This window comes from Meleagris gallopavo, chromosome Z (genome assembly GCF_000146605.3).
Source record: "Meleagris gallopavo isolate NT-WF06-2002-E0010 breed Aviagen turkey brand Nicholas breeding stock chromosome Z, Turkey_5.1, whole genome shotgun sequence".
Taxonomy (NCBI): domain Eukaryota; kingdom Metazoa; phylum Chordata; class Aves; order Galliformes; family Phasianidae; genus Meleagris; species Meleagris gallopavo.
The window spans coordinates 40749137-40760821 of record NC_015041.2 but is presented as its reverse complement, the minus strand read 5'-3'; the positions used below and the strand labels follow the sequence as shown (position 1 = coordinate 40760821).

At 36.6% G+C, this 11685-nt stretch overlaps 1 protein-coding gene across 1 annotated transcript in view; it reads left to right on the top strand.

Annotated features, from left to right (window-relative positions):
* The first annotated feature begins 1004 nt into the window (after positions 1-1004).
* The window catches only part of CHSY3 (chondroitin sulfate synthase 3), a 170956-nt gene continuing 160275 nt past the window's right edge, over positions 1005-11685 (top strand). Inside the window, exons 1-2 of the mRNA XM_019610565.2 lie at positions 1005-1218; positions 5769-5874. Coding sequence (XP_019466110.2) covers positions 1005-1218; positions 5769-5874 — 320 coding nt within the window. The remainder of the gene's footprint in view (positions 1219-5768; positions 5875-11685) is intronic.

Here is an 11685-nt window from a genome sequence, read left to right as displayed (position 1 = left end):
ATATAAAAAGTTAGTTTCCCTCCTGTTTGTAAGCTTCCTTTAAATACAGGAAGGCCATAATGAGATCTCCTCAGGACCTTCTCCAGACTGAGCAAGCCAAGCTTTCTCATTCTGTACTCATAGGTGAACTGCTCCAGCCCTATGATCACCCTGGCGGTTCTCCTCTGAACCCTCTTGATAAGCCACATCTTTCCTATGTTGGGGACCCCAGACCTGGACTCAGATGTGGTCTCACAAGGGCAGAAGAGAGAGGGACAATCATCTCTGTCATCTTGCTGTTCACTCCTTTTTTGGTGCAGCCCAGGATACTATTGGCCTTCTGGGCTGCAAGCACACACTGCTGGCTCATCAAATTTTTCCTCTATCAGGACTCCTGAATACTTCTCTGCTGGGCTGTTTTCACACAGTTCTTCTCCCAGACTTTACTCATACCTGGGATTGTCCTGATACAAATGCAACACCTTTCACTCAGCCTTTTTGAACCTCATTAGGTTTGTCAAGGTCCCTCTGAATGGGATCCCGTTTGCAAAACGCAGCTTAGAATCATCAGCAAACTTGCTAAGAGTGTACTCAATCCCATTATCTGTGTAACTGACATTAAAAAGTACTGGTCTCAGGACAGACTGCTCAGAGCACCACTCCTCAATGGCCTCCACCTTGACATAAAGCTGTTTACTATAACCTTCTGGCTGCAGACTTCCCAACAAATTCCTTATCCACTGAATAGTTGACCCTTTGAATCCATATTTATCCAATTTAAAGATTGTAGTGCAAGACCATGTTGAAAACCTTGCAAAAGTCCAGGTAAATGACACCACTTGTCCTCGTTTTGTCCACTGGTATTATAGCACTGGTATTATTCGCTTATATTTATGAATGGTAGATACTGTTTGACAAACCTGATCTTGTTCTATGACAAGGTGACCTGCTTAGTGGATGAAGGTAAGGCTATTGATGTGGTCTACCTGGACTTCAGTAAGGCCTTTGACACTGTCCCCCACAACATGCTTGTGGAGAAACTGGCTGCCCACAGTTTGGATGCATACACTCTGCTGAGTGAAATGCTGGATGGATGGCCGGCCCAAAGAGTTGTGGTCAATGGAGTTAAATCTAGTTGGCAGCCAATAATGAGTGATGTCCCCCAAGGCTTGGTACTTGGGCCACTTCCGTTTAACATCTTTACTAATGATCTTGGTGAGGGGATTGAGTGCACCCTCAGTAAGTTTGCAGACGACACCAAGCTGGGAGGGAGTGTTGATCTGCCAGAGAGGAGAAAGGCACTACAGAGGGACCTGGACAGGTCCCTCTGTATTATCTACATTATTTTACCAAGGTGACAATGAAGAAGATGAAGGAATCTATTCGATTTCATCTTGGTCAAATATGACAGCTTTCACTGGTGGATAGCTATCATGGCAAGGGACATACTATCTCTAAATTCCTCAGAATACTACATACACATTCTGTATAAAAGGCTTTCAAATTGAAATACAACTTTTTAAAAATATATTGTGCTATACAAATACATTCTTTTTCAGTGCTTTCAGCTTGTATTTTCAAAAGTTGGAAACAGTGTATGTATTTGTATTTTACAAAACTTTGAATCTATATAGACTGGAAATTCAGGTAGAATCTGAACTCGATCAGTAAAAGAAAGGATGAAGGGATGATTCCCTATCGTTCTTCCCTGAATTCAGAGAAATTTTTATGTGAGCTTTGTTCTATATTTTTAATGAATTGTTAATGACTTAAAATTTGGAGAAAACAAAGAAATTTGATGGGCAGAAAAGTACAGTTTCCAAAACAGAAGAGCTGTAAAGTAGCATGAGATGATATCAGTGGGTTAACTGGTAGTACATAGAAGGCTATCTTTCTCATTCAACAGAATTTAAGATCAGTGTTATTTTGAGCAATTATGCGGAAAGGGACTTGAAAGGAGCATGTATCCAACAGCAAGAAACAAGCGACTTGAATGTGCTGTGAAACCAAGGAAGTTTAGAATGAAGGATATATCGATAAGAAATATGAAATTTTTAGACATTTAGTATACTGAATTCACTGAATCAATTTACAGATGGAAATAATAATAATTCTCTTGCCTTTAAAAATGAATCACTACAAATGTGGACATATTTAAGTCATGTTTGCATGCTGTATGACTGCTCTAAGAAAGAGCAATGTTTGTATTTGTCTGCATATTTCTTAAACTGATTAAGTTTTTTTTTACTGCGGAACTTTAATTCCTTTGGGTAACACTAACAGTAAGCTTTTCTATAGGTAATGAATTTCTGCTACAGACACCAATCCATGAACAAGTACATGAAGTCGATGAATTTGTTTAGGTACTTAGTAATGTGATTTGTGTGGTAGTTCTTTGAAGCAACATTTGTTTTATTCGCATCTTCACACATTTGAAAAGAAAACAGTCAGTCATGTAGTTCTTCTAGGGCACAACTGCAAAGCTTATTTTCTTAATAGATATTCTATATATTCTGAATTATCATGATAAATAAATACAGAATTACTTACACTGAGGTAACTGATATTTTATATGTGGTTTGTCTCCATGCAGTACTTTTTTCTACTGCAGAGCACAGCTTTCTTAATGGGTAGACAACAGTTTCTTTCCTTAAATTGTGAGTGAGATGATGTTGGCTTTTTAGCCAATGCCTTCTGAATATTAAATGTTTTAATTTGAAACTGTGCTGAGCCTTTGGAGTTCACTGAGAGTACCTTAATCTTGACAAAGGAGCAATTGTTCTTTCTTTCTTCTTCTTTTTTTTTTTTTTCCTTGTGTATTTAACCTTGGAGCATTTCCAGCTGTGTTAATAAGCCACAGGAAGCTACAGTGACCATTCATATATTTAAAGAAATTCTTTCTTTTACCTAGAGACAAATAAACAAGATCAGCTACTTACTGAAGTCAGTTTCTTTCTCTTCTGCACTTGCAATTGTTAACCAGCAACAAGACATGAAACCAAATCACAGTTACAATTTCACTGATTTATATCTAGTAGCTACTGTTTGATCTGGCTTTTGTGTATAAAATTGATGTCTCTTAGAATGGCAAAGTCGTAAAACACGCATTGCACTTGATGTTTTTGGAAATTTCTAGGATCTAAAATCTAATTCAATCTAAATGAAATGCAGGTCTTCTGTTTCATACGTTGCATCTAAAAGGATCGAGTGTAATCAATTTCCTTCAAAGATCGTCACATATGCAAACTGTCTTGGTTATATATATTTGGTGTTGTTGAAAATGCTTATTAGAACACACTATTGCAATGTACATTTTTATTTGAGAATAAATTCTGCTTCTAGGACAGGCAAGGCAGTGGATAGCAAGCGAGAGTACATGTTGCTGTATGGGAAGATACAGATAATATTCTTGGACTGTCCCTTTTAGGAGGCCGAAAAAACAGTAGGGGACTTCTTTTCCCTGTAAGAAACTAGTGAGCATCAAACAGATTTTTATTTGGGAATCCTCTTCACATATATATAAGGTGCTCTGAAAGCAATGCTTTGTTATTATTGCCATGGAAAATACAACAGATACAAAGAGCACAATAACACTGATTAATAGAGCAAATTCTTAGCACAAAAAAAATATTCAAAGTAGTCACCACTATTATATCCGAGTTTTCACCAGTGATGAACAAAAGCCTGCATTCTGTGCTAGTAAATTCTGCACAGAAGGAAGTGAACCACTATTGCTGTCGCCACTGCTGAAATGCACCACCTAGCACCTCACTGCACGCACATCCAGTGTTTGTTCTCCATAAATGTTCAGCAAATGTCAATGAATGTCAGTGGGTGCCATTTTTTCCACATGGAGGAATTCAGTGACACGTTTGCTTTATCCAGACTTTCATGTCAGATGCCAAATTGTCAGTGTCCCTCTGCTGCCGTCTGTCACACAGCATCAAAATGTAATGGGATATTGGTGAGAAAGTTCAGCCTCTACTGCCACACCACTATCATCCAACTCTGATGTTGTGGGCCAACATTATAAAATAGGAGGCATTACTTTTGAATAACCTCATATTCCAACAAATAAGTTTTATCCAGCTGAGTATAACTGAGAAACAGTGAGAAATGTGTTTCTCAACAGAATGCATTGTAGTAACAAGAATGGTTACAACTCTTTAATATCAAGCACTGGATTTTCTTTATGGATAGTAATTTTACAATTTTATTTTAGAAAATTTTAAGTTAATTGGTGTTGGCTAAAGTTAGAGCCCTGCTATATGCTTCTTCAGATGTTGTTATCATCTCTACTACTTAGAGCTGTAACATTAAAAACAGTTCTTTTTCTGTTTGCTAATTAAAACTTGAAAGAAAACAAAATTGTGTGGCTATGAGGCCCAAGATGGTCTTGGAATTATTTCTTGTTTTTGTTTCAGCTGCTGGAGCACAGCACTCAAAATATTGCATTACAAATTAGAGTGTTACTACTTCTTTTACTTTCAGTAGATATAATATAAATGATATCTATACTTAGCATGAGACATCTCTGGAAGAATTTATTATTATTATTTTTTTTTATCATGTTTTGCCATTTTTTGCAGCCGAAATTTCTTTTACCCCTACTTCATTTTTTCTACTTTCTTTGGATAGATATGATAAAAGCTAAAATATTCTGCTGCATTCAAAGCTAATTTGTGATTGTTTTGGCCAAACCTCAACAGCACTTTTGTCACAGGAGCACTTTGTCCAAAAACTTCTAGTTAGCTCTACTGAGAACAGCACTGCAAGATTTGTGTTGGAGTCACTACTCGAGTTTCATGTTGTGGATGAAGGGCTTTGTTTAAATACTGATTAATTTAATTATTTGGATTGTAAGAAGAATGACTTTTATTAACTTAGAATACTAATTATGACTAAATTTCAAACACTGTCAAACATGTCAAGCTTGACTTGTATGTACAAACATCCAGCAACACGTTAATCCTAAAGGCACCATTCCATCGCAAGGATGTTCCCAGGAAACAGGCCAAACACTTGAAACACGATTTTGATTCTTTTCCCTGAAACTTCAAGCAATGAAAGATGACAGTGAATTCCCACTAAATGTATTTATGGCCTGAGAAAAATGACCATTACATATTACACAAATTAAGATTCATATTGCTCAAGCTTTTAGAATTATAGTCTGTAGTTTTTAGAAATAGAACATATATTCAAAATACTATGTTTTAGACTTCTACTTCTTGAAAACTTAAATGTTAGATAGTACAATAAATAAATATATAAACTTTAAGGTTGTATGGAATTTACTAGTTCTTTGGCATCTGATTGTTCTAAAGTTTTAAATGAACATACTACATTATGTTGGTACTTAACAGTGATAATTTAGGTGTGGTGTTCTGTGTTTTGCATCTTTACTTCATAATCTGTTAGAGAAAATACCAGTTCATGTTTTTGTCTTACTGTTTTACACATCAATATCCATACTTGTTTTCTATCACATCTTATTAAAGTAATGCTTGTGAACAAAACATTTTCTGCACATTGCAGTCTATACGATCAGGTTATATTACTGTCAGCTAATCCTGCTGTTTGTGATTTCTTTTATACATTTTATTTATTTTTGTGCTATCATCAGCTGTTGTAACTCAAAAAAAAGCTATATGTTTTTCAATTACCTATATATATAATTTGATTGCTCTGACCACAGTGAGATTTCAGACCTGTTTCAGGTGGTAATGCCTTAATATAGATGTTTATTAATAATTAAAATAATTGAATATGGTGATTATGTTTCCTAGGTATAGCATATCTGAGTGGAATGTGCAGTGAAAAACGAAAATGTATTATTGCAGAGGACAATGGTCTGAATCTTGCTTTTACCATTGCCCACGAGATGGGTCACAAGTAAGTATATGGACAGCAAACCTAATATTTGTTTACTGTGTCATTGTAATTTACTTTTAAACTGATGGTGTGCTTAAGTTTTTCCTTCTTTTTTTCCTATTAGGAAAGCTTTTAATTTTGACAGAAACCTTAGAAAAGAATAGTTATAGTAATAGTGACATGTATTGATATGCATAACTTAGAATTAAATAAGAACTGTTTCTAAATTAAGAAAATGTTTATAATTTTCTGTTATGCAGGAGTCTTTATAGTGTCACAATAATTAGGACAGGAAATTGGAAGGAGATTGGAAGGAAAGAGGAAAGCAGATGCCTCAAGATGCTTTTATCTCTAATATATCAGATCCAGCTCTACGTATTTTTGTCAATGAGCATTTTAATGAGATAATGAGCTACAAGAGCCCTTACTGAATTTAGCATCGTCCAGATAGGACCCAGACTAGGGAAAAGATGTCTCATCAACAAAAAAACATAACAACTTGAGCTTCCTGTGAAGCAGTGATGTACAGATTCCTAGATATGATGAGCAGGAAGAATGTGTAACACTTCTGTGAAGTTTCAGGAGAAATGTTTTTTCTGCACTATCAAAATTTGAGAATGTTTGTTATTGATCTTACAAAGTTGCCTTGCAGCCGACAACTCAGACTTCTCAAGCAGAAGAGATGGAGGCTCACTCTTGCTCTTACTAGTAGCGCTAGGATTTTTTTTCCAAAATTAGCTGTGTAAGCCAGGTTTTGACTCTTGCTGCATTTGGTTCTCAGTGTGAAAAATATATTTCTGGCTTTGAATTTCTGTGGAGCTGAGGAAGAGAAAGGATGTAGAATGATCATCCTACAGGGACATAAAAACTAAATTGCTGGTATGTGAATCCGATGAAAAATGCTAAAGGCTACACTATGAAATTTCATTAGATTAAGGTCACTCATTCATTCAAATAAATTCGGAAAAACAAATCATGATAAGACTTCAGTCATCTTGTTATCAGAGTAATAATGGCATTTGGATGTCCATAGAGAAAACATCAAATTTTTCTACATGTACAGTAGTAGATATTTAAAAGCAATAGAAATGAAGACTAACCCAAATCAGATTCAATAGCGAGGGGCCACACATTTGAACCACACCACTGATTTATGTAAGTCAATGTTATATAGGATAGAAACAATCTACATAGAAATTAGGAACCTTACCACACAACTTCAAGAAAAGATAGCCAGCTGTTCTTGGGATCCACTGAGCCATTACAAAACATGCAGGGGCATTTGGGTTGATCCCTGTTTCATCATGAAACCAGATTCCTTAATGTGTCTAATCTAAACTAGAATGGTCATTTATGGTCATTTACCAAAGAAATTAAATAATACTTAATAAAGATTCATTTTCTCTTCTTGACTTTCTTTGACAGCCTAGCCCTGCTGATTGCAAGGAAGCACACTAAAGATAGTTGACTTCTTGGGTAGGGATAGCAGAACTGTACAAATATTTGAAGACAAACATTTGAATAAATGTCTCACTTAAAAGGCCCTCAAAAGATTTGAATGTAGCTAGAATGTTCTCAGAGGCATATGCCTTACCCATTCTTAACTTTCTCAGAAGTGGGGATTAAATAGTCAACATCTAGACCAGTCATAAATCTTCCATTCTTTCCACATGTTAAGTCTTTTAAAAAAATTTTATGAACTCTTCTGAAAGAACTTAATCATTTCCTTATTTTTATCTAGTATCGCTGTTCTACTTGATCCTGTGAAAAATGCAGCAATAGAGCAGAAACAAAAACTATTTTGCAAGGTACAAAGCAAGTCCTACCTGTTTCATTCTCTAAACAGCAATTAAATATTCTTGCCCATAGATTATCATTTCAATAGATATGAAGTATATTTAATATAACTGCTGTAGATTTTCACTGATCTTAGAACATAGGAAAACAAATATATTCACAAATGTTTACCACTCATAAGCAACAAAGTACCTGTAAGGAAGCTGGCAATTTGCATTCAAAGTTGCTTATTTTAGTGCGCCAGTCTCCATTCCGATATCTACATGTTTCACATTCACTTGTCCCTGGTAAAATCTCATGATCATTTGCAGACAGAAAAATTTTCAGAGCTACACTGTCATTGACATAATTTGCAGAGTTATGGGTTTGGGGATTGTAAGGTGTATGGGGTGTATGTGGTATATGTGGTATATGTCCCAGTGCCAAAATCTGGATTGCTTGCACAGGAACAGAGGTGAGGATTTACAATTAATTACATTGAATACTTCTGATGAAAAAATATTTTTTTACGAGTTGTGTTGTGGTTTTCTCAGCTTTCCCAGTAAGCCCGTAACAGAAAGATTAATGAAAATGTAAGTCTGTAGCAGCTTTGTTAGTCCACATTTATATGTGAACTCAATTTCCAATGAATTGGTTAATGCTTACATAAAACTTTAGATACAAAAATAAAATTGAAAGCAGATGTTTGGTTTTTATAAAAAGAACAATTGACATATGCAACTGATCAGCAATAAGTCAACTCCAAAAGGAATGATAAGAATACTTAGAAAGTGAATACGTACATTAATTGTTGAGCTGCAGCTAAAGTTGACTTTGACAAAAAATTAGAAAATAAATATATTCTCAATGAAATCCGCTGGAAAATTACACCTTATTAAAATATCTTTGTTATAGCCATGTATATCTGAAAGCAGATTTTCTTCTAATGACACTGAGAATTGTGTAGATCCAAACAAACAAAAAAAAAAACCTGAGTAATTTTTCAGTCATCTACTTAATATTTCATCATTCAAATACATACATTTTTGTGTGATAATATTAAATAATCGTATGAAATCCAATGAAAATAAAATGTGTTTTAAACATGAAGTTATATGAGGCTGATGGAGTTACTCTGTGTTTGTCAACACAGTCCCAAAAATGATAACAAAACTCATTAAAATACAGTAGAATAATAAAAGCTAATTTTACAGTTCAAGTTGTCCACTAAACTTAGGGAAAGACTAATACTAATACTAATGTGGAGTAGGGGGTCTTTCACACCTATACAGAAAGGACGAAGTCCAGTTCGGTGACTAGGTCAATAATGCATGTAGTCTATACCCTGCTTTTATCTTGAGAAATAAGTATAGAATAATTTCTTAGGGTAGTGGCACTGTTCTTATTTAAAATGTTTGAAATATCTGGTGTTTGCCTGCAATTTTTTAGTCTCTTACTTGTTTGTCCAGTAACTCTCAAAGTATAGCTTTACTAGAGAAGGATTTGGCAGATTCTTGTGCAAAAACACGCAAGTATAAAAATCCAGGTGTATTTGGTCAGACACAGTTAACTTTTATGTCCTGACTGTCCTCTGTGCATTTCCACTTTTGCTAACAAGACAGACAAGCAGAATTTGTAGGTCCTGCTAACTCACGATTAGCATGGATGTTGTGATTGAACTTGGCAGGCAGCTAAGCAACACACAGCCCTTCACTCACTCAAGTGTGATGGGGAGAGGATTTGAAAAGGTAAAAGTGCAAGTACTTGAAAGCTGAGTAAAGGATAGATTAATAATAATAAATAATAATAATTAAAGAAATTAAAACAAGCAAGCAAAAAAATAAATAAATAAACACACAGAGTTGCTCACTCCTAGGTCACCAGTGCTTAATCTGAGCAACATCTGCAGCTAGGTGCCCCATACCTATTGCTGAGCGTAACATCATATGGTATGCAATATTTATTTGGGCAGGTTTGGTCAGTTGATCTGACTGTGTCCCTTCTCAGCTTCCTGTGCATCCCCAGCCTTCACACTAGCAGAACAACATGACAAGCACAAAAGAATCAGTGTAAGCGCTGCTCAGCATCAACTAAAACATTGGTGTGTAATCAACTTCATTTCCATCCGAAGTGCAAAACACATCACCATACCAGCTATCGTGAAGAAAGTTGACTCTTGTCCCTCTTGAAGGGAATGAAGGTTCCTATCTGTAGACCACACCTTCTTCACAGAGAAGGTTGCTTACTCCATGAGACTCAAATCAGATATGTTTCTAATAAACTTTTGGATGTAATGCAGTCTTTGGAGAACTGCCTACTCCTCTTTCAAGTGTTTACCAATAATGTAGCAAGAGGAAGCCTGAGGTCACTTAGAAGAGATTTTGCAGCTCTGTGGAGACAGCTAAAGGACTCAGTAGCACAGATTGTGTTTTCCTCAGTTGTCCTATGCTATGTCTAGCTCTGGTGGCTGGTGACTCCACCAGAATTTTCGGTTTTGTAGCCATGATAGAGCCTTTAAAATGAGGGGTTTGATGTGGCCTGATGGGACTTACCTATCTTGATAGGGGAAATATTTCTGGGCCTGTAACCTAGTGAAACTGTTTGAGAGAGTAGGATCACCGGGGAAGGAGAAATCATTATGAACAGAGGTTACGCCACAGGATTGTATAATACCATCTAGGGTAGCAAGGGTAATGGGAGTTTCTAAGGAGGTCAGTTTGCAACATCCCTTTGGAATCTGCTCTAGAAGGTTTAGGGGTCCGTGAGAGCTGCTCACTTCTTCAAAACTACCTTTTTAAAGCCCAAAAGCAGGCAGTTCCATTGTGTTGCAAATCAAGGAGGACAGAAGACCAGACTGGATGAACAGGAAGCTCCGCTTGGAACTAAAGCAGAGAAAGAAAATTTATGACATCTGGAGGCAAGGTCAGGATTCAAAGGGAGAGTACAGAGCCACCATTCCCATCTGAAGGAAGGAAACAAGAAAAGCCAAACCCCAGCTTGAGGCGACAATGGCCACTGTTGTGTCAGACAATAAAAAAGGCTTTTTCAAATATGTCAACAGAAAGAGGAGGTCAAAGGAAAACATTGCACTGATACTTGATGCAGATACTCACCTAACAGTAAGAGAGAGAAAAATAGTGAGGCTTTTAATGTTTTTTTTTTAACCTCAGTTTTTAATATTAATGATAGATCTTTAGGTGTCCTGAAGTGCAGGAGCATGACTTGGGGGACAATGAATTTCAGTTTGTGGTAACCAAAACTGTAAAGGAACAGTTGCAAGAGCTCAATATTTGTATATGCATTGGACTTAATGAGATATATCCCAGGATGCTGAAGGAATTAGCAGGCATTTTAGTTGTACTCCTCTCGACAATTTACTACAAGCTGTGGGATTTGAGGGAGGTCCCTGGATACTGAAGCTAGCCGACATTATAGCCAGCTACAAAATGTGCATGAGAAATTGTCTAAGAAACTGCAGACCTGTTTGTCTTGTGCAGTCCCTGGAAAAGAAATGGAGAAGATTTTTCTGGTGGATACTGAAAAACATTTGACAAAAAAAAAACCTGTTGTCAAGCATAGTCAATGTGTGATAATCAAGGGTAAGTCCTTAGTAATTTCATCTCTTTCTGCAACAAGGTCACTTACTTGGGGGCTGAAGGGAAGGTGGTGGTTATAATCTTTCTGGATTTTACTAAGTCTTTTGACACCGATTCTCTGACACTGATTCTCTTCGACACTTCTGAAATATACTGTCCAATTTTGAGATAAACGGGTTTGTGCAGTTCTGAATGATGACTGGCTGAACATCAGAGCTCAAAAGGTAAACAGAACTTCATGTGGCTACATCTCCAAGGGACTTTATTCTAGGGCTGATATTGAACTGGAAAGTGCTGCTGAGTCCCTAGAAGGACACAGAAATGCCTGACACAGGTACAGACTGGGAGATGGATGACTGTGGAAGAGCTCAGCAGAAAGAGACCTGGGGGTGCTGGTGGAAGCAGGCACGGCATGAGCCAGAATTGTGCCTCAGCAGCCAACAGGGCAAACTGCATGAAG